The sequence below is a fragment of the Trichosurus vulpecula genome, chromosome 3 (genome assembly GCF_011100635.1).
Source record: "Trichosurus vulpecula isolate mTriVul1 chromosome 3, mTriVul1.pri, whole genome shotgun sequence".
NCBI lineage: Eukaryota > Metazoa > Chordata > Mammalia > Diprotodontia > Phalangeridae > Trichosurus > Trichosurus vulpecula.
In genome coordinates this window covers 392,502,308-392,529,238 of record NC_050575.1, presented here as the reverse complement: position 1 = coordinate 392,529,238, position 26,931 = coordinate 392,502,308, and the positions used below count along the sequence as shown (strand labels likewise).

General features: G+C 42.1%; 1 protein-coding gene across 1 annotated transcript in view; it reads right to left on the bottom strand.

The window, feature by feature from the left end:
- The window catches only part of SNTB2 (syntrophin beta 2), a 118,514-nt gene that overhangs the window by 37,879 nt on the left and 53,704 nt on the right, over positions 1-26,931 (bottom strand). The window contains exons 2-3 of the mRNA XM_036749561.1: positions 19,040-19,253; positions 1,113-1,323 (exon numbers count right to left, since the gene is read on the bottom strand). Of these exons, the coding sequence (XP_036605456.1) occupies positions 1,113-1,323; positions 19,040-19,253 (425 nt within the window). The remainder of the gene's footprint in view (positions 1-1,112; positions 1,324-19,039; positions 19,254-26,931) is intronic.

Genomic DNA, 26,931 nt, shown 5'->3' with positions numbered 1-26,931 from the left:
GTCTTTAGAGGACATCTCACTCAATCTCACATACTCGATTAGTAATTGGAAACCTGGAGTGACTTGCCCAAGGTACCCGGGCACATGGCACCCAGATCATCCGACTCCAAATCCCAAGTTATTTCCGCTGTATCTGCTCTTTATATTTTAAAATGTTTTACTGATGCCTTTTGTTTTTGTATCCTAGTTGCTTCCCACACTCTCCTCCAGAATTCCACATATTCATCATTTCTTATCGCATAATAATATCACATTACATTCACATGCTACATTTTTTTTGGCCTTTCTCTACTCAGTGGGAAACCACTATGATTCTAGTTCCTTGTGACCACAACAAGAGCTGCTATGAATATTTTGGTGTATATGTATGATGTGTTCCTGTCTTTGACATCCTTGAGGTATATGGTGGGGTTGCTAGATCAATGGGCATGGACAATTTAATCACTTTTTTAAACGTAATTCCCAAATGAAATAATCTAGAATGACTGAAAAACTTTGCTGCTCCACCAATAGTGCATGCACACGCACACGTGTGTGTGTGTGTGTCTTCTCACAGCCCCACCATCCCTGTCTGTTCCCATATTTGCATGGAATAAGGTGAAACCTCAGGATTTTAAAAATTTACATTTCTTTGCTAGTGATTTAGAGCATATTATAAGGATTTAATTTATATTTTGCAATTTTTTTCAGATTGTTTGTTCACATCCTTTAGTCGTTTATCTATTGAGGAATGACTCTTGAGGTCACATGTTTTTGACAATTCCCTATCTATTTTGTATAGTAGTTTTATATTGATGATATGTGATACAAACAGTTTTTCTCTACCCTACCAGTTCTTGAATAGAAAATGTATTAATATAACTTCATTTACCCTTGTTTAGTCTTCTGTTAGAGATGCTAATACACAGTGAAACAGACAAAAGGCAGCTTGCTAGAGATGGAAGAGAAGCCAGAAATCCAAGGAATCCCAAACTGGACAAATCATTCCTTGAATAACTAATGTTTGGCCTTAATGTAAATACCAGAGGTGCTTGGGATGGAACATTTTAAAATCTTAAGCCCGTATGAGAAAGTTCTCTCTTTGTAAGCACACATCCCACATCTCAGCATACCTGTTCAGCCAGCCAGGCTATGTGTTTGACCTCCTCGCTGCCTCCTGCTGTACAGGTTGTGCCAAGCATGGCGTTGAGTTCAGCCAGCACCTGTGGGAGGAGAGCCATGATGTTGGTATGGATGGCGATGAACCAGGAGTGGGCAGTTGCAGTGTCCTTACAGCGAAGGATCAAAGTATTTCTGCTATCAGGAGAATGGAGTTCTATCAATCTGCGTGAAGAAATAAACAAAAAGAGAACTAAATCAGAAGGCACCAAGCATGATAAGATCCAACTTACCCCTGACATTCTTAGAACTGAGAGATACTATCTCCGATTCCTCAAAGGGCCCCTTTTCTCAGAAAACCCACATATATAAAAACAAATATTCAAAAGACCAGCGACAGACCTCAGTGTTTTACCTACTCACAGTGATGCTTCTGTTATCCCTGTTTATCACGTGATGCTGCCCTGGTCTCTCTGGAAGCTGTGAAAAGTTTACCTATCAAAACTTATTGGCATGTTGTAAGCAATGAGGTAATGCTTTTAAAATATTTACAAAACTTTCAGTGCATTACCAAATTGGGAACATAATTTTCCTGAGTGGCAAGAATAGTCTTTTATGACAATCTTAGTAGTGTTTTTTTTAATTTTAGGGATTTTTTAAAAAAATTATTATTTTTAACATTTAAAAAAATGTTTTTGAATTCCAAATTCTCTTCCTCCAGGCCCTCCCTCACCCAATTGAGAAGGCAAGCAACATATCATCTATACATGTGAAATCATGCAAAATATATCTCCACATTAGTCAAGTTGGTGAAATAATTATTTGGTGATATTTATAAGTAATGAATTACCACTGATTAAATATTTTGATGAGTTATTAATAATGGTAAAACACCAGGTGAGATGTTCAGTGCTAAGAACATTTACTTATTTACCTGACAATTAACAAAAAATTTTATGATGTAATCTACATCATAGATTGACTAAACACTTAGAATTCAACTGAACAAACAATTTCCAGACCAATTTAAGAATTCTGGGTAGTAGTTCACATTTTAGACAAAGCTCCTTCCTAAAGGAGCTTAAGTATCAACAAATGAAGCACTAATGCATTCTAGCACTGTTCACACATCTTTCAAAAGGGAACGAGAGAGCTCATGGACATTCTTCACCAAGGCCAAAGCCTCCACCTGTGCCCTCAGTCCCCTATCCTACTGTCCGTAAGAGAATTCCTCTTCCTCCACATCTCTCTCATCTTCAGTCTCTTCCATTTACTGGTTCTTTTTCTGCCAACTACAACCATGTCCAGGTCTAGCCTTTGTTTCTAACTTTCCCATCCTGAAAAAAATCCTTTTTTGTCTGAGCCACAACTAGAAATATTTTCAGTTGGAAAAAGACAGCTAGGGTGGTCACACGGATGACACTTCTGACACATTTATAATTGTACCAGAAGGGCAGCCTGACCCTCCCTCCTTTGGGTTTGGAGGGGGGGTAAAGCTGAGGCCTGCAAAAGGTGGGCATCAGGGCCAAGGGATGCTGGGGGTTGGAGTCCCAGCCTAGAATGTCAGACAAGGCATGGGGAGGACGATGAAAGATGCACCATGCCTGAGCCATCTCCAGATGTTGGTGCCTTGTAACCAAGTCCCCTGTGGCAGCTACAGCTTGGCCTTCATCTGACCAACCACAAGCTACCATCCTAGAAACTGCCATCTTTTTCAAAGGCCCTCCCTCAGTTCTTCTCTGCAGCTAAGATTTCATGCTATTGAACACCAGTTCCTCCCTTGGCATCTGTGACCCTGCTCCCGCCTGTAGGATGATCATCCATCTCCCATCCTCTTAGAGCATGGATATAAACATGGGCTCTGTCCTGGCCCCTCCTCTTAATAAAAGCCCATTGATTGGCTGAGTGATTGGCCATGATTCCTGGAGAGCCTACTTGGGTTAGACAGACAACGCCTATGGGAGTGTTTGGAAGAGCCTTCACATGGGAGATAAAGATCACTACTTGGATAGAGGCAGGAGGATGACCTGCAGTACATTTCTCTATCACAGTCGTTAATCAGCCCCAATGCCTCATGAGGTTGGACTTGTTTGGAGGGGTTCAGGTTTGTGCCCGGCCCATTACAGTGCAGTCATGCCAGTACTGAGACCCAGGGGTAGAACGCTGTCTCCCTCTCCAATCCAACTCAATCCATAGCTGCTAAAAGGCAGGTCTGACTATGCTGCTCTCTCTGTTTGGCATTTCAAGCCCTACCTAACTAGTTCCTTCTAGATTTCCACCCTTGTTACATATAGTCCACTTCACAGATTCTTGGATCAAGTCAAACTGGCCTTCTTCCCGCTCCCGCTCAGTGGCTCTCCTTCCCCACTCTGCACATGGGCCCTGGCTATCCCCTAGGCCTGGAACATACTGCTTTCTCTTCTCCACCTTTGGGAAGGCCTATTTTCCTAGGAGACTCAGATCAAATGCCACCTTCTACACGTAGCCTTTCTAAATATTCCAGGGGATAGAGGGAGAGCTAGCCCTCCCTACATTTCCCAATACCCTTTCTATCTATTTTGTGTTAAGTGTCCACAGAATAATGATAACTCACATTTCTCTAGGGCCTTACATGAGGCACTGCGTGAGCCTTCTGTGAGGCTAGCCAAGGGCTTCATGGCTGTCACCTCATCTGACCTGCACAACGACCCTGGAAGGTAGATCTATGTTTAGTTCTGTTTTGTTGCTGTTATTGTTCAGCTGTTTTCCGGTCATGTCCAAGTCTTTGTGACCTCATTTGGGGTTTTCTGGGTAAAGATACTAGAGTGGTTTGCCATTCCCTTCTCCATACAGATGAGGAAACTAAGGCAAACAGGGGTAAGTGACTTGCCCTGGGTCACACAGCTAGTAAGTGTCTGGAGCCAGATTTGAAATCAGGAAAAGGAGTCTTCCTAACTCCAGGCCCGGTGCTCTATCCACTGCACCACCTAGCTGTCCTATTTTGGCCATGAGGTAATGGGGTTCAAAGTGGCTACAGGATAGCTTAGAGTTGTACAACTGCTGAGTGACTTTGGGGCTCCAAGTTCAGTGCCCTTCATGGCCTCTAAGCTCCCAAGGGCTCCCATGGCCCTTGTGTATGGATCACATTGCACACTGTTTGGAACATGGAAAGTGTTTAATAAATACTTGTTGACTGACATGTTGATCTTAACATGTCCAAAATGAAACTCGTTACCTTTGCTGCCAAACCATAAGTTCCATATGACTCTTGAAGGTACTACCATCCTCCCAATCACTGAGATTTATCCTAATCCTTGCTCCTCCCCCCATCCAGTCACTTGCAATTACTGTACTTACTCCACTGACATTGGTCTTTCATCTCTGTCTCCTGTACCTACTCCACTGATGTTGGTGTTCCATCTCTATCTCCTTCCCTCCACTCATCCAGCCACTGCCCTTGTTCTACTCAACTGACCTGGACTACAGAAACAGACTCCCATTTATTGGGTTCCCTGCATCAAGTCTTTCCCTTCACCGACCTATCCTTCCCATGGGGGCTAAAGAATCTTCCTAAGGCATAACCTACCATTTTATGTCTCCCATTCAAAAACTGTTAGTGACTTACCATCGCCTGTGATATAAAATACAAACTCCTTAGCCTGGCATTTAAGGCTTTCCACCATCCAACCCCAGCCTACATTTCTGGCCTTATTTCACGCTCTTCCCTTTTACATATTCCACATTCTAACCAGAGTGGCCTTGTAAACCCTTCTCCAATCAATCCCTCCTTGTTTTTGCCTTCTGGTATTCTTCAAGGACCAGCTCTGATGCTCCCTACTCCGGGAAGCTTTCTCTCGTACCACCTGTTGTTGGTACACTGTCCTACCTCCTCCCTGAGTTGTATGTTATACCCGAGCTCTTTGGGGTGTTTTGGGGATGCCCAGCACCTAGGATAATAAAACACATCGTAGGCACTCCATAAACATCTAAATTGAATTTAATCTAACCACAAAGCCTAGGGAAGGGATGGACACAAAGCAGACACTAAATGGAAGGCCTATCTTAGAAACATTTGACTCAACTATCCACAACCAGCCAAGAAAGTTACAGAGCTGCAAAAATGGGTCCAAAAGCCTGGATACTACTACAGAGTAAGAACCTGATTCCTTAGAAAGCTTCTCAAGTCCTTTCTCAGAATCTATTAATTTTATTTGAGAAGAAATCTGCATTCCCAGCCTGAAGCAAATTAGTGCAAATTTAACAAGGAGAAAAGTAGTCTTATACTTATGGGTTAAAAAAAAATCAACTTCATAAGTACAAGATGGCAGCTAGATGAAGCAGTGGATACAATGCTGGGCCTGAAATCTAGAAGACCTGAGTCAGACATTCACTAGATGTGTGACCCTAGGGATGTGTTCATCTGTCTGCCTCAGTTTCCTCAACTGTAAAATGGGGATAATAAAAGCACCTGCATCCCAGGGTTGTTACGAGGGTCATATAATATTTGCAAAGCACTTGGCATATAGTAGGCGCTACATAAATGTCAGTTGTTCCTATTGCAGCTATTACTATTAGTATTAGGTGAGGGGGGCATGACTACACAGAAGAGAAAAGGGCACTATCTCAAACTCCTTTTCTGAGGCAAATATGGTCCTTACACCAAACCCACGGAAGGATCCAAGCCAAAGAGAACCATCCGCAACATCACTAATGAATATTGATACAAAACATTTGAAAGACATTTTAAAAAGAGAATACCACAATATAACCAAAAAATTGTTTATTATGGCCCACTTGGATTTATAGCAGGGATAAAAATATAATTCAACATTTGGAATATAATTAGCATAGCTCAATACATTAATAGTCAAATCAACAAAAGCTACATAATCAACAATCAATCCAAAGCATTTGACAAAATACAGCACACATTTATGTTAAAAATGCTAAAAAGTATAAAAAGGGAAGAACTTTTCCTTAAGAGGATCAAAAGCATTGACCTAAAACCAAGAGTCACCATTATTTGTAAGGAAGAAAAACGGGGGGGTTTTCCTGTTAAGAGCAAAAAAGGATGTTCACTGCCTCTACTATTATTTGATTCAGTATTTGAAATGCTAACTATGTCAGAAAGATAAGAAAATTAGGAAAAAATCATTCACAAACAGGAGGCAAAAATTATCACTGTTTGTAGGGAATATGATAGTTTACTTAGAAAACCTAAAGAATCAACAACAAAACTAGTTAGTTGAGGCAACGCTTCTACAAGGTAACGGTATACAGATATATCCATGCATTAATAAGATTTCTGGATATAAACAATAGAAACCAAAGGGAAAAGAGAGAGAAATTCCATTTAAAATAATTATGAAATAGATACAAATATCTGTGAAATGTTATTAAGACATACAAAGTTATATCAATACAACTACAAAACAATGTTTATGGAAATAAATGAAAATTTAAATAATTAGAGAAATACTCAACCCTTTATGACTACATGTCATGGGCAGGGGATTCCTGGGCATCATCATCTTGCTACAAAGAATAAAGAGGGGAAAGTAAGCAGCTGTTCAGTAAAAAAGAGCCAGCATATCAACGGAGTCTGAGAGGATACACAAGAACAAAGTTTTCAAAAGAAGAAACACAAATTATCAACAAGCACATGAGAAAATCTTCAAAATCACTAGAGAAATGCAAATTTAAACAACTCTGAAATATCACTTCACACCTGTCAAATGATGGTTATAAGAGATGGAAAAAGCCCATGTTGGAGGAGCTGTGGGAAGTCAGGCACATTAATTCACTGTTGGTAGAGCTGTGAATTGTCACAAATAACAGTTCTAGAAATAGACTTGAAATTATGTGAGAAGAGTTACTGACTGTTCATACCCTATAACTCAGCAGTCCCAATATTGGGTTAATATTCCAAGAAGGTCAACGTCAAAAAGAAAGGTTGTATGGGTACCAAAATACAGCAGCACTATCTGTTATAGTAAGATGGCGGAAACAAATGATGTGCCAAAAGATAGAAGAATGCCTGAACAAATTGTTATATTTAAACGGAAGGAGATATTGCTGTTGTGGGAAATGATAAATATGAAGAAATCAGAGAAACATGGGAAGACTCATAAGACCTATTAATAAACAAAAAGCAGAGGTAATAGAACAATATATTTGACTACAATAATACCAATGAAGCAGCAGAAGGCAAAAATACTTAGGTCAGATACAAAGGTCAATCTAGTTTTATATTACTGAGGCTAAAACACAGTCTTTCTATTTACAAATGGCAAACCATAAGAGAGGAGAGCTACATGTCCATTTTGTCAGAATTACTTTATTTGGGGGCTTTGCTGAATTGTTTTATTTTTATGGGAAGATACTCACTAGAGTGGTGGTTGTGGGGAAGGGCAAAATCTATCAATACAAAGCAAAGTAAGCATGACCTAGATGGTAGAGACACAGGGTAGGAGAGCAGATACTATACATATACACACATATACATACATACATACATATGTGTCCATGTATGTATATGTGTGTATATACACACACACACACATATATAAAGACAGTAAGAATATAGCATAATAGTTTAGTAAAAGGAACATGTGACTTGGAGTATGAAGACCAAGGGTGGATTAATGGCTCTGATAAAGAAAACCTATGTTAGCAGGAGCAGGAACGTTGCTTAACCTTGCCTCAGTTTCTTGATCTGTAAAAGAGCAATAAGGAATACTTGCACTGTCTATGCTCAGGATGATAAGGATAATACCTTACAAACTTTGGTTTTTGTTTGGTCCTGGCATTTTGTTAGTAGAGATACTCCTGGTAGGAAAAACTCCCTCTATCAATTCAGATTATCAGCTTTGCAAAGCTTAAAAGCACTCTATAAAAGTGAGTTATTGTCTTCTTCCAATCTGTTTGGGAGCCAGGACAATGGGATCCGTTGTGCTGCTAGAAGTCCACCACATGGTCTAGCAATACTAGAAGGTCCATTTCCCATCAGCTGTACTCTCCACATCCCACTCTACTGCCATCATTATGTACCACACTCCCAAAAAGTTCATCACCAGGAAATACATCATCACCAAGATTCTTTCAGCTTTGGTACTCAAACCTCATCAGTACCCTCAGGTATCACTTGCCCCTCTAACTGGAGGGCTGGAGGACAGAGCAAAGAACTCCTCCCAAACCTCCAGATAAAGAGGGCTCGGCTACAGTCTTTGGATTCCACTCCCCAATCATCATGCCTCTAGCTGAGTACCTTCTCCTCCCCAATCTTTACAATTTCCTTTTGTGTACTGTCTTCCTCCATCAGACAGTGAGCTCCTGGAGGACAAGGGTGGTCTTTGCTTTGCTTATTTGCATCTCTATTGTAGTTAGTTCCTCCTTTCGAAAAAGACCAATGGCATCACAGGGTGATGTCTTGACTTTTAAGTGAACAAGATTTAAGTGAGGCAGAGTTGTACAAACTCTCATCATCTACCCATTCCCAACAGTGAAAGACTGAAGGGAGTCCAACAAGTGGACAGAGGTTAATCAATCAACTAATAATCCTTTATTAAATACCTACAATGTGCCAAGCACCATACCAGGTATTAAACAGAAAACTATCTGGTAAGAACTACACTGAGACCAACAGAAAGCATATGTGGCTCTGGGTTGAAGGGCATGAGATCTAACTTGAGCAAAATGACCCCAAGCCTGGTCTCCCAGAAGACTTGAGTATACAGTGCTATACTAAGGCTTGGGGAGAAAACAAGTTTCTGTGCAACAAGGTTTGTGTCCCAATACAGCTAGCCTCCTTGCTGCTCCTGGAGCATACCCTCCATTTCCCGACTCCATGCACTTTCATTGACTGTCCCCCAAACCTCAATTTCTTTCCTTCTTCATCTTTGCCACCTTGCCTTCACTTAGGTCCTTCAAGTCTCAGCTAAAATCCTACCTTTTCCAAGAAGCCTTTCCTGATACCCCTTAATGATAATGCCTTCCCTCTGAAATTATCTCTAATTTATCCTGTTTGTACATAGTTGTTTATTTGTGGTCTCCCCCAGTAACGGGTGACGTCCTTGAGGGCAGAGATCGTGGCTGCCTTCCTTTCCATCTCCAACACAGTGCCTGGCACTCAGTAAGTGTATGATTAATGATTGCCAACTTGTTGATGATCAAATGACTATACAATTTTGGGATGGAGGGGCAGTCAGAAAATGGAGGGATCAGAGAACGTTTCTTAGGGAGATGGTGCTTGTGTCTGGCTTTAAAAGTATGAAAGAAAACTTTATTGGTTTAAGAAGCTTAATATTAAATTTTGAACTCTAACCTTCAGCTTATTGCCATCTGAATTAACATTACACTCTTCATTATTCTTGCTTTTGTTTTATTCCTTTTAACACTAACTCTTTTTTATTATTGCTATTGCTGATATAATCTTTAAGAAATGTTTCTTTGTTAAAACTTGCTTATACTCTTTAGAGGAAAGTTGTGTAACTTATGTAAAGAAGTAATACAATTTATATAAAGAAAACACAGTCAGCTGTACCATCAACAAAATGCTGGAAAGCTCCCTTTTAGAAATAAGAAGCCTGAACACATGGTTGGTGAGCTAACAATGTGCACGGTTACCCAGAACACCTGGTCCTTTGCTCATCAAACTAGAGAAGGCAAACTTATTTTAAGATTCAATGACCTGAAATTGCCCTTGAAAAGCTCTCCTACTTTCCTCGATAACTGTAAAAACAATTTCTCATGACTGCTAATGGAAAGTCAATCATTTCCTATGTTCTTCAGGAATATCAAGAATACATGTTTCACATACTTAATATTTCTATAAAAATGACCTGACAAGTTCCAGTTCTCCTTGGGCACTTAGTACAGCTGAGTCATGGTTAAGACATACAGTCTTGACCTTGATCCAGAAATCCAAGCTCCTACATCTTTTGGAGGATGATTTATTTCCACTTGATTGGTTTGGCATGGGTAACTAGCTCAACATCCTTCACACAAATGCTCAAAATTCAGGCACAAACTTATGACAAGAAATTTCCTTCACCCCTCCCAATGACCTACTTAGCACTAAATATAGGCATCAGTTTATCCTTATTTTCAGATATAACAAAGTTATTGAAAAGGTTATAACTGAGTGAAGTAAGCAGAACTGGATGAAAAATATACTCAAGAGCTTTCTTCAATGATGCACTTGTATCTGACTCTCTATGACACTGTGAACGACAGCACACCAGTGCTGTCCATGGAGTTTTCTTGGCACAAATACTGCCATTTTCTTCTCCAGTGGATTAAGGCAAACAGAGGTTAAGTGGCTTGCCCAGGGTCACACAACTACTAATGTCTGAAGCTGGATTTGAAGTGAAGTCTTCCTGACTCCAGGCCCATCACTCTGTCCACTGAGCCACCTAGCTGCTTCCCATACAGTAATTACAGTGAGGTAAAGAAAAATAGTGTTAAAAGGTACCTGAACTCTGATTAGCTGCAATGATGAACAGTGCTGAAACACGTCTGCCCCTCTTGGTAAGGTGGGGCACTATGGGAGCAGAATGGGGCCAAGACCATGAGATGACAGCATTTCCTCAGTCAGTTTTGCCTAACTGTTTACCTTTGTTACAAGGGAGGGTGGCATACTGGAAAATGTTGTTGTTATTCAGTCATGTACAACCCTTTGTGACCCCATTTGGGGTCTTCTTGGCAGAGATACTGGAGTGGTTTGCCATTTTCTTCTCCAGCTCATTTTACAGATAAGGAAACTAAGGCAAACAGGGTGAAGTGACTTGCCCAGGGTCACACAGCTAGGAAGTGTCTGAGGCCAGATTTGAACTCAGGTCTTCCCAGCACTTTAGCCACTGAACCATCAAGCTACCCCTACTGGGAAATGATTGGGGTATAAAATGAGGTGTCAATATAACTTTGAATAGGTAGCATCCTCTAAGATGTATTTCTTTTGACATGACATAAATTCTAGATCCCCAAACATTAGGAATCTCAGTAATCAATTAACCTGAAGAACGGTGCAAAAGCAGCTGATCAGATGTCTGATCAAACAGTTCAGAAATGCATGGACTGTGAGGGGCTAATGGGGAATGAAAACTGTTTCCCCAGGCAGGTCCCCAATTAACCATTTTAAAAAGTTTAAATGAAAAGGATCTAGAGTTAGAAAATTTAATTACATAAAATACAAAGGCTCCTTCTAAAGCTCAATCAATCATCTCCGGACTGACCCTAGGACCCAGCAGATCCTTCTTTCTACAATGCAGCTCTAATATTATTCAAGAATTTCAGCAAAGTCTTTTTTTTTTTAATAGCCTACCACTGTTTTAAAAGCACAGTTCAAATAAAAACCCCGCTAATAAATACACTATGGCAGTCTGCCAATCATTGCTGAGGCCCATAGGAGAGCAAGAGAAAGAAAGTGTGGAAGACAGCCACAGCATGAGTGGTATTGGCTTTGGGCCAAACCACTGGGAATTTTCAGTGAATTACAATTACATTTTGATCAGATGAATAAGTTGTGGTGTAGGTACCCCAGAGCACAGGGCCCCCTAAATTTAGCTGCTCTGGGGTCCTGGATTTTCTTTGGTTTCCCAGATGCTTCTACAGCACTTATTTAATCAATTAAAGACAAATGCTGAGTCTGGTGGCTAGACTGGGAAGTTAACACTTCCACCCTAGTTTATCTGTGGCACAAAGCCCAAATTATCTTTTGTATGGAAAGTATCCAGGGGGAAGATTATTGAGGCATCCTGTACACGCCCAAAGAAAACAGCACTGCGTTTCCAAAAGGCAGCTGCATGAGAACAACGTGTTCCTTCTGAACTATACAGAATGCTAAATAAATATACATTGCCCACAATAATCACTGGCAAAAATCTGAACTCCATTTTCTCTTACATGAATCTCTCCACAGTAGAGTTAGCTTCCTAACGGGAAGCCCTTGTTAAAAGTGGCTTAGAGCAACATTAGAGCAGTCCTGAAAACTGAAATTAGAACGGGGACCAGAGGAAAGTGGAAGGAACTCCTCATTTGCCCTGATGCCTAATGATGTGTTGAGATCTAGGAAGTAGAATCATGGAAGAAAGAATAAAGGAAACTTTAAAAAAAAAATGAATCCCAAATCCCACATTTTTGATAAATAAAAGTAGATCGCAATATAAATGAAGGGAGGAGGAAGCATGGCCAGACAACGGTTCTTGTGAAAAAAGATCTGGGGCTTTTAGCGGACCACAGAGCTCAAAGAGTGAACAATGTAACATTGCATGTCCAGAGAGGAGGATCGGGATCAACTGCATTCGACTCAGGCCATGGAGAAAACAGCCCAACAAGGCCTTCCACGATCTGGAGAAGCTCACGTCCACTTCAGCACTGGCAGGACAGATCCAAAGTATCCCTTTAAAAATAAGGCAATTAGGAAGGGGAAGCAGCAGCAGCTGAGGGGGATGGTGTGGAAGAAAGGACTGGAGAGAGAGTCACAAGATGACTAACCGAAGGAAAAGTGATATTTAGCCTGGGGAGGAAAAGACTTGGGGCACGAATCATCCTCTTCAAGGATTTTGAGGGGGCCTCTGTCTAAGAGGGACTCTTACATTTTGGCCCAGTAGGCACAGCTGGGGAGAATGAGTAGGGCCAGATTTGGGCTCCACAGGAAGAAAAACTTCCTAACAATAAGAACTCTCTGAGAGCGAGGGAGGAGGAAGGGAGGGTCTGCCCCTGGTCACTCCAAGCAGAGGCCCTCTGGCTGTGACCTCCCAGGGAGACTGGACTTGGAAACCACTGAGGTCTCTAAGAACTAATGCCCATATATAGAGTAGGGCAACTAGGTGGCATAGTAGATAGGGCACTGGGCCTGGAGTCAGGAAGACCTGAGTTCAAATTTGACCTTGGATACTTACTAGCTGTGTGACCCTGGGCAAGTCACTTAACCCCTTCTGCCTCAGTTTCCTCATCTATATAACGAGCTGGGGAAGGAGATGGCAAAGCACTCCAGTATCTTTGCCAAGAAAACTCCATGGACAGTTCTGGCCTGCAGGATCACGGGGTTGGTTCAGTTTTAAATGTTGACCATGGCAGAGTAGACAGTGGGCACAGACAGAACTGCGATGTGGCTGATCTAGCAGGAAAGGCCTCCTGGAAACTACGTCATGGAAAAAACCTCTGGATTTGGAATCAGAAAAGACCCAGGTTTGAACTCCGCTCTTGACATAAGTAAGTCACAACTGAAGTTTCAGAATCCTCATCAGGAAAATGGGTCTAAAACGATCTGTCTCCCTCACAGGGCTATCAGAAGGTTCAAAGCAAATTATGTAAAGTGCTTTGTAACTCAATATTGTCACCATCATCAGGAACCAAGACCATCTAAGGATATCTCCTGCCCAGGATTGTAAGAGATCAAATTTCTAAGCAGTAACAGAACTAATTATACAGAACTGACACTAATGAATCTGCTTATGACAGATGACCTGCTAAAACCTGACTCTTTTCACTGTTCCTACTTGAACCAGTTTGCTCCCCAAGGCTTTACCTTCAGCAGCTGCATTTACCATCAGGCCTTTTTTTCATTTTAGACACACCTGAGGTTTAAGATGCAGTGTCTGCGGAAGAATGGAAGCCTCAAAACCAGCTCACACCTGAAATCTAATGGGGCTTCTATTAATAGAAGCTAGCATGGGGAAAACTCTGAACCATAGAGTGAGGACTCTCTCCCAAAGTATGAATCTGTAGATTTTCAATTTGTCTTAAAGCACAGGCCTAACCACGATGTCTCTCTCTTGGCTCCAGAAACTTCAATGGCTCACAGTTGCCCTTTGGATGAAATATAAACTCCTGAATTGAAAAAAAGCCTTCACCGTGTGGCTGTAGCCTCCTTGCTCCTGGGTTTCCTATGTCCACATCCTGTCTCCCTCCCACCTCCTCCATGGGGTACACTCCATTCTCCCCATCTCCTGTCTCCTTTCCACCTCTTAGGATTCCTGGCTTTGGTTCCCTCTCCCAACTGGAACCTTCTCCTGATGCATTTAGTTCTCAGCACTTGCTGCTCCTCCTCCAGATCCTGTCTACATTTCACTGTTTACACGTTCTATCTTCCCAGTAGATCACAAGCTCCTTGAGGGCAGCAACTATTGTTTTTTGGACTTTATATCTATACTGCAGGGCAACGTCTAGCACAAAGCACATGCTAATAAATGCTTGTTGGACTGGAAAATGATGTTATTGCATTTTACAGAGGGAAAAATAAGTGACCAGAGAAAATATGTGACTATTACACATTATCTATTGTGGGCCCAACCTGACTCGGACCAGTTCCCTGATGGTTTAGTTTCAATATTGGAACAAAATGAGGCCCGGTGGGGCTATTCAACAGTTAACAAAGGGAGATGATAACAACACAGAGCATTTACATAGCACTTTTAAGGTCTGCGAAGCGCTTTACAAACATTATCTCAATTTAACCTCTAATTATCCCTGTTTTACATAGGAGGAAACTGAGGCAGCGGGCAGTTTAGTGACTTGATCAGGACAGAGGTCAAGTTTAAACTCAGGTCTAGCACGCCATGTGCGTCCCCTCCTAGAGGTTAATCTGGCCATGGGGGAGGACACATCTGTCATGATCTGACAAGCAGAACCCACACCCCATCCTCCCCACCCCCAGGTCCTGGTGGCTGCTTCGGGGAAGTCACAGCAGCAGCCTGAGCCCTCTATTTCCTGGGCTAATCCTGTCTTCAGGAATGGCTCAGGAATGTCCTTTTAAGGACAACCTGCATAGGGGAGAACCACTACACTCTACTCCAAGCTGATCTTCCAGGGGGCTGCTAGGGGGCACCATAAGTGCACACAGCACCAGTCCTGGAGTCAGGAAGACTCATCTTCCTTAGTTCAAATCCAGCCTCAGATGCTTACTGGCTGTGTGACCCTGGGCAGGTCATTTAACCCTGTTTGCCTCAGTTTCTCATCCATAAAATGAGCTGGAGAAGGAAACAGCAAACCACTCCAGTGTCTCTGCCAAGAAAACCCCAGAAGGGGTCATGAAGAGTCAGATACAGACAGGACTGGAAGATGATTGAACACATGGTCTTTGGGAGGATCTTCCACTACTGCTGCTAGGTGACCTCCAGTGTTCAAGCCTCCTAATACAGACAGAATGAAGGCAAAACAAAATGAACAGTCCCTGAGGAGTGGCCGCCGGCCCTCCTCCAGACTGCTCTGCTGTGTCCTTCCTGCTCCGCACCGCCCCCCCCCCCCACCTTCACAGCTGTCTTCTTCCCGGTTGGAAGGGCAAGCTCCAGGAGGCCAGGGCACGTCATTGGCCTTTGTATTTCAGTGGGGCGGTGCCTGACTCACAGCAGATGTTTACCATGTGGAGGGGATGCTGATTTTTATAATAATCAATGGGATGTATCATGTGGATATTTGCAGATCAGATTTTTCAGAATTGCCTTTTCCTGCTTGAGTCGGACTCAATGCAGCTCAAACCGATCAATCAAACTGACGAGGCTCACAGCCACTGGCCTCCTCTGCCTTCGTCCCTGCAGTGAGGCAAATCAAAGCCTGTAGAACCTATCCCTGTCACAGAACGTGGTCCTGTGATCCACCGAGTAATGACCCCCAAGGACGCGAGCGGTACTGCTCCCACAGGACTCCAAAAGTGTTGCGTCATCTTCCATTTGTGGGTTTGTTGGGGAGACCACTCTGGCCCCCTAATCTACCTTCCCCCTTCCCTTCCCACTTGTGATTTATGTATATAATCTCTGTCTCCACTTCAGGAAGGTGAAATTCCGATGAGGAGAATTCCTGATTTGCAAATCTGTTCCTCATAATGAAACTAATCAATTAAACGGCTACCTGATTACCAGCACTTTGTCTCAGGACTGCTGTTTCCTCATTCTCAGATTAGAGACTGGCTCAGTAAATTCCTGTTAACAACTGCCTGACTGGGTCTGGGAGAAAACCAGGAAGGATTGGGTCTCAGGTTTACATCAAGGCCATGAGCTGGGGGATCCTAAATCTTTGAAGTTCAATATTAAAAGGTGACTATAAGTAGAAACAGCATCAGGAACATCAGGGCTAGAGCAAAGATGATGACATTTCTTGTAGTGTCACTGACCCTAATTCTAGGTCAAGGAGAAATGCCACAAGGCTCACTGTCCTGGCACCTCCCATCCCCCACTTCAATAAGCAAATTGTGTTCCAGTCCACAAGAGTGCCCCAATTATTCTGGGCTGGGCCTGACTCTGACACGCCCCTACCAGTTTAGGCTCCATATTGGAACAAAATGGAACAACCGCTTGTTGGCCATTCTACAATAAAGCAAGAGGTTTTTGGCCCATAGCAGGAGGTTATTCAACTACACTAAACAAGGAGGACACCTAGGGCAGCTAGGTGGTGCAGTGAGTAGAGCATGGGCCCTGGAGTCAGGAGGACCTGAGTTCAAATCCAGCCTCAGACACTTGACACACTTACTAGCTCTGTGACCTTGGGCATATCACTTAACCCCAATTGCCCTGCCTTCCAGCCTCCAAAACAAACAAACAAAAAAAACCAAGGAGGACACCTTGAACAGATTCAGTTGAGGGAAGCTCCCTGGTCTACCTTACCCATCACCACCTACCACCTGAAGCTCTGAGGCCCCACCCCCTGGCCTCGCCCCTAGTCCTCGTAGCTGGGCTCAGTCTGAGCCCTCAGTTGCCTGGGCCAACAAAGTATCTAGGAATATCTCAATACCTTTTAAGGAAAAACTAGGCAGCTAGTTGGCACAGTGTATTCAGTACTGGGCTTGGAGTCAGCAATACTGGAATTTGAATCTGGTCTTAGACACTTACTAGCTGTGTAACTCTGAGACTGTCACTTACCTGCTCTCAGGCTTAGTTTTGTCATCTGTAAAGTAGGGATTATAACGGCACCTGCCTACAGGATTATTATGAAAATTCTATGAGATGATCTATGTAAATCGATTTGCAAACCTTAAAGCATTATAGAAATGCTAGATATTATTATTATTACTGTTGTGGTTTGGGGTGCTGGGAACCCTGAAATGCAAGGGCACAGGGTAGGTCTGCCTTGGAAGAATTTGACCTCTCAAGCTTTCTTTCAATCAGAGTAGTGAGGTTTTATTATAACACCAATGGACCTGCAAGATTTCTAGTAAATCTGTAGTATTTGTGACTCCAATAGAATGTGAGGTTCCTAGTAAATTGGAACAATTTAATGAGGGTTTTGGTACTTTTATACAGAAAAAAGACTATGAGAAAATTTGGACGGGATTAAGGAGTGGCAAGTGGCCTGGAGTGTTCTGGAGATAACAGAAAAGGGGTCTAGTTGGGATTAAGCATGTTGAGTAAACTAATTAAGTAATCCAGGTGGGCTGGGGTGGGCCAGATGCCTTGGGCTGAGGCACCAGTGATCTGAGCTACAGAAATGTAATGGGAAAATTCAGAGACTAGGTTGCTTTCAAAGTCATGGTCTTTTCCTTTTAGGCGTTCAGGTCTCATGACCCCATTATTATCACTAATAATAACATATTACTCCTACCACACTCGCCCTAGGGTACAAAGTCATAACTGAATTTCTAAGCCCTAGACCAGGGGTTCTTAACCTTCTTAAGGTCATGGACTACTTTGACAGCCTGATGAAGCCAAAGGACCTCTTCTCAGAATGATGTTTTAAAATATATAAAGACTAAGATACTCATACATGGATAAGTATAAAACACCACAGTAAATAAGGTTGGCCCAATGGATAGAGCACCAGGCCCGAAGTCAGGAAGACCTGAGTTCAAATTTGGCCTCAGACACTGCCTAGCTGTGTGACCCTGGGCAAGTTGCTCAATCCTTTTTGCCTCAGTTTCCTCTTCTGTAAAATGATCTAGAAAAGGAAATGACAAACCCTTCCAGTATCTTTACGAAGAAAGCCCCAAATGGGGTCACACAGAGTCAGACATGACTCAACAAATAAATGAGGTCATTACGCTGGTGTAAATTATGTTAGCAAACAGAGGAGATCAAAGAAGACTTGAGAAGGAAGGATGTGCGGATGTGCGTGTGCATGGAGATGAGATGGGCATCAGATGATAGTCAAGCTACCTCTAACTGGTGAAAAAATATCAGAATCATAGAATGTTAGATCTTCGAGAAATCCTAGAGATCACCTCGCTTAGCACTTTCACTTTACACGTGAGGATACTTGGCCCAGAGAAATGAAATGATTTGGGCAAGTATCTCGAGGTCTAGGGGTGCTGGGAACCCCAAAATTCAAGGGCAAACAACGTGGGTCCTGCCTTGAATTCAACTTTCGGTCAGAGCCAAGGTTTAGTAAAACACCAGTTGGGTTGGGCGAGATTTTAAGAATCCATGCTACTGGCCAGATTTTAAGAATCTGAGCATTTGTGACTCAGACCAGATTGAATCTGAACACTTTAACGGAGGCAAGATGGAACTTTTATACAGAAGACTGCGGGAAGATCTGGATGTGCTGTAGGAGTGGCCAAGTAGTTTGGGGTGAAGAGAGACGGGATCTAGATGGAATTAAGGAGTGGGTGGGGCCAGGTGCAGACAAAGAGGTCCGCAATGAAAGGGTAGTTAAAAGGATTATTCTCAGATGCCTCAGGCCAACTTCAGGCCAAAGCCGGAGACTTGGCCTTGTGGAAAAGTTCAAGGAAAGGGGGTTTCCAGGGCCCACACCCTGTCATGTCCATTGGGCTGCTACTACTCTGTACATTTGAACATGGCAGGGCTGGGACTCAGACTCAGGTCTCCTACTCAACGGCCACTACCATAGAAAGACTTTTCACCTTCTAAGAAGAATATAAAATATATAAGTAAGAACAATTTTGGGAGATTAACCCATCTTCTATGAAGGATAACTCATTCAACAGTAACATATCAGCTGTTTAGTCCCCCCTTGCCTCTCACTTTTACAAAGTCACAAGTATTCCGTGGTTCACCCATTATATCCCTCTCACCTGTTCTCCAGATCTGGCATACTCAGGTTCCTGGTAGCAAAACACATTTTGAGAGGAATGACCTTCCTGTCCTTGGTGCCATGTTGGTGTTTGGGGGAGCCCGAGTCCTCGCTGCCGCTAAAGCTGGGTGACTGGGGGGCGACCCCTTCCCAGGGCAGATCAGATACCAATGATGGCTTCTTGATATACGGGGTCACTTCCCGGATGAACTTGACTATGAACAAAATCAGGATAGAGAAGCAAATTAGACCTTTTGCCTCTTCTAGAAATGCACAATTGAAAAACAACCATGTTCTTAACATGAAATATATAGTAAAATATCTTATTCTTTACAACAAGTGGTGTGTCACGCTCAGGACATGGGAGGAGATATTTTAAAAATATAAATCTAGGGGGAGAGGGAAAGAAAAAAAGAAACTTACATGATAACTTTATTATATACTTAAATGAAACAGCAAGTTGTACGTAATAGATTTACAATTGTATGTACAATCTTTTTTGTATTACACTATGCTATGGAAATGCTTATTTTATCCTATAAATTAAAAATAAAATAAGTAAAAATATAAAAAAGTTTTTAGACTGTTATAAAATGAGTTTCATCTCACTACATGGGAAAAATGCCCTTTGTCTTTATTTCTCATGAAACAGATTGTGCAAAGATGTATGGAGATAAAATCTTCATGTCCCAGGAGCTAGATAGGTTGAGGGGACTTTATCTCAAACCATATTAGAATAAAAAACAAACAGCTGGATGCAGTTCAATCAAACTCACAACAATCAATGCCTGATCACTCCACTAGGAGCCATAAATGTTGCATCAGCATTCCCTTGGCCCCTCACCCCCAACATTTCAATGAGGCAGACCATTAGCAACATTCTAGGAAGTGAAAAAGAATCATAAAAAAAGATAAATATATCAATAATGTACAGCATCAGAAATACTGTGAATTTTTATCCACTTCCTTGTTTTCAATGTGTACAGAAACAAAAAAAATTTTTTTTTAAATTAGGACATTTCTAAAAATATATGTTGCATAATAGAATATTGTAAGCCTATCACTTCAAATATGACTACCTGGGGAAGAGGTTGCAGGTTTTAGCTGTGGTCAGCAAAAGAACCAAGGTTATTGTTTTATAAGTTACATGACAAGAGCTGCTGAAATTAAACACAATACAGAAAAAAAGCTGAGGCCAGCAGTTTGGGGAGAGTATTGGTGTTTCGTGCTCCAATATATCACAGTTCTTTCTGGGTGGGAAGTGCAAAGGGCTAATTTAACTCCTTCATGGTACCAAAGAAAATCTTTCATCCTCAGAAAAGAAGCTAGGGCCCCATACCCATAAAAATGTTTGTTTTAGGTTGAAATCTAGCTTTGTTCTTTAAGAGGCTGACTCAGGCCTTTTAAGCCTTGTGCTTTCAAGAGGATTCCATTATGAGGACTCTGGCAACAATAACCAACGGTTTCCAGTTACTGCCAAAAGCTGATACATGATTTTTAACATTCTGGTCATTTCAAACAATTTCTACTGTGAAAGATACACCGACTACTATAATTAAGGTTCAAATATCCCCCAAAGGAGTCTGGGTCTACTCGGAAAGCCATCTGATCCAAAATACCTTGTTAAGTTGGATACCAAACCCACAGCAGGCAGACCGATAATTTGAATGAATAACAAACACTGCTTTTTTGGTGGATTCTTTAGGAGGGCAATGGCTACCATAACTTGGACATATTGAGACCAAAATGGCTAAGGGAACATCTGGCAGCCCTTGTCTGGTGGCAGGGAGCCATGTTATACACGCTACCTGGGAAAAAGCTGAGCCCATCCTTGAGAGACATGAAAGTACATGGGAATTCCTATCGAGCCTCTTCAAGGAATTAGAGAAGTTGTTGTTGAGTCATTTTCAATTGTGTCCAACTTTTTGTGACCCCATTTGGAGTTTTCTTGACAAAGATACTGGAGGGGTTCGACATTCCTTCTCCAGCTCATTTGACAGATGAGGAAACTGAGGCAAACAAGGTTAAGCCCAGGGTCACACAGCTAGTAAGTGTCTGAAGCCACATTTGAACTCAAGAAGATGAGTCTTCTGACTCCAGGCTGAGCACTCTGTCCACTGGACCATCTAATGGTCCTTAGAGAAGGCCTATAGCTACCTTTCTGTTCTAAAGGTATAGTTAGTTATCTTACCTGCTAAAAGGCCTCAGTCTGGGTATACAGCTAACTCAGGGTAAATGAAACAAAGTCACCAGCTTTTCCCAACTGCACCATATTTAATTCATGGTATTTAGTTAAATTGTGGCGGGGGGGAGAGATTTTACTAAGGGGGAAAATATACAATATTTTTCCCCTTAGTAAAATCTCCTCTCCCTCCCTGCTACAATTTAACTAAATACTGGAGCCTGGAAAGTATTTTAGGAGTTTTAATGCTAATGTGATTAGATTTCTTTCTTTCCCTTTCTCCAGAAAACTTTTACTGTTGTCCAATACCTACCTCCTCAGATTTCAGCTCTAAAGAATCGCTGACTGTAATTACCTGTCCACTCAAGAGAGAGAACAAACACCCAGCAAAGCCTGGCTATAATGATGCCCTCGGGGTGCCTGCTGGGGACCACCATCATAACACTTTTCTTTAGATCCTTAAATAATTACAGCCTCCTGGATACAATCCAAGGCAGGCTTAGATAATAGTGAATTCAACTCCACAATGCAAACAAGAATACTGAGGTTCCAGAATATTAATGGCATATCTTGGTTTGGTGAAATATACAACACAATTCACTTCTCAACCCTGTGCAATCTGGCTCCCCAAGTCATAAAGCCTGAAGCATCTCTCTTCAAAGTTAACAGTGATCTCTTAATTGCCACATAGGATGGGTTTTTCTCAGCTATCTCAGACTCCCTTCAGCCTTTGACACTGTGTCTGATCCTTCTTTCTCTGTCTGTTTTTGTGGGATCATCATTTGCATCGTAATCCATAACTGTGGATGTACTCCCAACACTCTGTCCTGAGTCTTCTCTCTCTCTCTCTCTCCCCTTCATCAACACCCATGGATTTAATTAATTATCATCTGTCTACACGTGACTCCCAGGTCTACACACCTGGCTTTTGTCTCTCTCTCCCAAGCTGCAGCTCTGGATCAGATTGCCCACCAGATACCCTAGAGATGTCTCCAATTCAACTCATTCAAATTGGGCTTGGTACTTTCCCCGCAAATTCACCCCTCTACTGAATATCCATCTTTCTGTCTTCCTAGTGATGAGGGCACAGTGCCCTCCTCACTAGTGGCCCAGGCAGTGTCACAGTGGATTTCTCATTCTCAGATGCCCACATGGTTGCCAAATCTGTCATTTCTACCTTCTCAAAGCTCTCATCTATCCCGTTCTCCCCACTCACACAGCCCTTCTCTCTCCAGGGCCACCGCCACAGACTCCTCCCTGAGCTCCTAGCCTCAGTCCCTCTCCACTCCACTTCCTCCTATGCATAGCTGCCTAAGGGACTTTCGTAAAGAGCAGGCCTGACTACCATCACGTCTCTAACTTGGGAGTTCTCAACGGCCTCTAGATTCAAATACAGGCTCCTGAGTTTAGCTCTGAAAGCCCTTCCCAGCCTGGACCCAATCCCCACCCCCCCTACCCCCCACCCCCAGGGTTTTTGACCTTATTCTCTCTCACATAAGGCTACATTCCTGCCAGACTGGTCCACTTGCTCAGCTCAAATGCTCACTCTGGAAATGAGGCCTTTCCTGATGTACCCTCTCACTCCAGCTGCCTGACGGAATCACTTAGTATTCATTTAGAGGTGCTGTATATTGTTATTTCTCCAGGCAGACGATAAGCTTCCTGAGGACAGGAACTGTTTCATTCTGCCATATTCTTATAATAATAACTAATATTTATGGAGCACTTCCTATGTGCCAGGCACTGTGCTAAGTGCTTTATAATTATTATCTCATTTGATCTTCACAACAACCCTGTTATTACCCCCATTTTATAGGTGAAGGAAACAGGCAAACAGAAGTTAAGTAATTTACAACAACTAGGAAATGCCTAAGATCAAATCTGCACTCAAGCCTTCCAGACTCCAGGCCCAGTGCACTATCCACTATTCCACCTACCTTGCCCCAGTGGCCTAGCACATAGTAGGCACTCAATAAATACATTAGCTTTGTTGATTCGCCCCAGCTCCAGCACCACTTACAACAACCAGGAAGTGGAACAAATAAGAGGGCTTCTGTGGGGAAGTCAGTAATTCCTATTTTTTCCACTGCTAATCTTGAAATGCAGCACATAACATATAACTTAAGTTTTCTAAAAGCAGAATGAAAAAGTGAGCCTGAAGAGTCAGAGCCACAAGGAATGGCTTTTATTTGAATGTTGATGGTAACCAGACTCCCCAGAAAGAAAGAACATCACCAAGAGCTCTGGTAGAAGAGGAGAAAAACAACTTGGGTCCGAGCTCCAGCATCCTCTCCAGTCACTTCCAGAAGGGCCAAAGAAAGGACCTGGAAATAGAGACACCAACCAGGAGAGAACAGCTTTTTAAACAAGCCCCAAATACCAGTTACTGAACCTTTCCATTCACTCAGCCAAGGTTCAGTTTTTATCAAACTGATGGGTAAATTAGTTTTTCAACTTAAACACATAATACTTTAAAAATAGTCTTCCTTTCACATCAAGGAAGGACAGAAGGGCAGGCAGAGCTGGACAGAACCTTTGGAGATCATCTACTACCTTCCCTTCCCTTTATAGATAAGGAAGCTAAAAGGGAGGGCAAACAGCTTGCCCAAAGTCACTTAACTTACAGGTGGCAGAGACATCAAAGTGGGCAAGATGGAAAATAAAGTTTAAATCAGGTTAAATTACAGCCAGAGGGCAGAATTAGAAGTGGGAACTTTCCATGTAAATGCTATACTGCAGAGGTATCAAACCCAGAGCTGGCAAAACTACTGAGTTGAGGTCCAATCAGAATAAAAGGTAATTGGTAAATGTTTAAAAAAATTAAATAAAAATGCAATACACTACAGATGATGTTAATTTGTGGTTTTCTAAGTCAGAAAGTAGCTAGCAAGAACCCATTTCTATTAGAGTCCGACACCACTGCCATACAGGATTAAGAAAACAACAGTGGAGATGGTTCTATCTGAATCTGTGCCAAGGGGTAGGGAAGTGATTCTGGATGTTAGGGTGCCTCTACAAGTTCCCCTTGGATACCTCATTGTGGCACAGAGGCGATTGTCAGTAGTAGACAAGTTACAAGATTGTACCAGGCTGGGAAAGATTTGAATATGTTCCTAGCAACAGACTGGTTTAAGGACCAGTCTACGTAAGGATGGAGAGGCTCATCACCAGAAGGTTGGCCACCCAATAACGATTCCCTTGGCCATGGCAACAAACAAGCAAAATAACAAAATGACCCTCAGTCCTCTGCAGTGGTAATGACAAAGTGGTGAGAGACAGAGGGTACTAAAAATCAGAAATTTAGGCTATCTATAAGCATTAACTTAGCTCTTGGGTCTTTAGATGTGAGACCCTTGACCAATGACCAACTACCAGAGGCAAAATGGATCATTACTGGGCTTAAGAGTTAAGACATCTGATTTTACATCCTGTCTCAGGTATGTCTTAGCTGTGGGGTACTGGGAAAATCACTCAAATTCTCAGCCTCAGTTTCCTCATCTGTAATATGGATTAATAATAATGGACGTTAATAACAGTACTCACCTCAAAAGGTTGTTGGCAAGATAAAATGAGATGATTTATGTAGCTTGTTTTGCAAACCTCAAAGCACCATTATTATTATAAATGAAATCAGAAAACAGAAGGAAGCTGAAGCTAAGTGGGGGGATGGCTTCATAAGTTCTCCTTGGAGAGACAAATGCTACAACTGGTGGAAAGTGTTCTCTTGCTGGATGTTCAAATATAAGAAACATGCTTTCTTGGGACACCTGATCATCTTGCACTTCAGTACACATGAGAAAATATTTGCAAAAAGACCATTATGAAACTAATTCAGCTTCTGTACTAACATGTGTTGCAAAAGATGAAGTAGTGAAATCCTACAAAGAATTCAGCAAAACGCTTAAAATTAAATCAAAGCATTCTTTGATCTTCCGTGACATAAATGTGAAGATAGAACTAAGCAAGATCAATGAAAAACATGGTAGAAAATGTGGTTCAGTGGTAAATGAATGAGACCTGTAAAACTTGTGGCCTGCACAGAGTATTGCCCTACATATCAAGAATACTTCATTCAAGAAAAGAATCCATAGTGGACATCAAATAATATCATTTTTTAAAAATTAACTATATTTTAATAGACAGGAAATTACTCATTACTGATGTGGAAGCCATTCCAAAATCATCTGTCTCTGTATAACAAGACCACTTGCTTGCAAGAGCAAATAGAAAAATATTTAACCAGAAGAATAGAATGAGAGTGTGAGGCAGCTGGTAGTGCAATGAAGAGTGTACTGGGTCTAAATCAGGAAGATCTGAGTTCAACTCTAGACCCTTACAAGCTGTATGACCTTGGGCAAATGACTTAACCTATACCTCGATTTCCTCAACTAAAAATAGGAGTAATAACAGCACCTATCTCACAGGGTTGTTGTGAGGCTCAAACGAGATTATATTTGAAAAGTGCTAAGACAGTACCCGGCACACAGTAGGCACTTCATAAATGTTGAGTGATTGAGACAAACATATGGTATTCAACGAAAACAACTCCAACCTGACCTATGTAAACAAGTTATTTACACTAAATATTGGGAAATGGACAGAGGAAAGGGCATTACCAATGACTGCAGAAATGTAATAGATGCAACCGAATGCCATAACAAGAGAAAATACATGGTACGATAGAAAGGGTGCTGGATTTTAAGTCGAAGGTTTCAATCCTGGGTCTGTCATTTGCTACCTATGGGACTATAAATAACGTACCTATGCTACGTTATTTACCTTCCCTGGCCTCAGTTTCCTCATCTGCAAAAAAGAGAGGGTTGGACTAGATACATGACCTTGTGGAAGAAATGGACAAAAATTGTGTACTGAGTGACTTGGGGGAAAATATCTCCCCAGAAATCAGAGCTTTAGAGGTCAAAGAAATGCCTGCAGGGTGATGTAAACAAAAAGGCTCTGTATTCAATGTCAAAGGGAGGCACCTCCTCTATCTTAGACCTTAGGTCCCACCTAAACATTCAAAAGAGAATGAGTTCTCCCACCCCATAAGATGGTCAGCCGAGATTGACTACAGAGAAACGCTCCCAGCCAGAATAGACCTGACCCTGGGCACCAAGGTTAGCAAGTTACAGCCCAAGGTTAAGACAACCTCCCCATATCACATGACATCCCGTCCCTCTTCAGCCTCCCAAATAAGGAAAGTAGCTGGGTAGTCTCACCTGATAGGTTCCTTTTGCTGGCTGCCCTAAAGCTGGATAAAACCCTGAATGTGTGTGTAGCTCCTTCAGTTCCATGGAGTTGCTAGCCACCTGGCAATTGCCCATCTGCCCATGCTAATTAAATTTTTTATCTTCTAGCCTGGCCTCTTGATTTATTGACCTCCAGTCAAACAGACCTAGGTGGGAGGAATCACTCTCTAGGAGGGTTCCAGGTCCTCTAGACTGGAGAATTTCCCAATGACCTCTATGGTTTTGTTCAGCTCTAAATCTGTGATCTTAGGAAGAATCCAAAAACCACATTAATCAGCAAATAACTGACTACATGCCAAGAGAAGTGCTATGGTAGACAAGGTCAGCCAATTCATTCATAAAATACTACAGACAAGAATGGTAAAAGATTACACTACAACAAGGCGCAGCTAGGTGGCGCAGTGTCAGGTGTCAGGAGGACCTGAGTTCAAATGCAGCCTCAGACACTTAACACACTAGCTG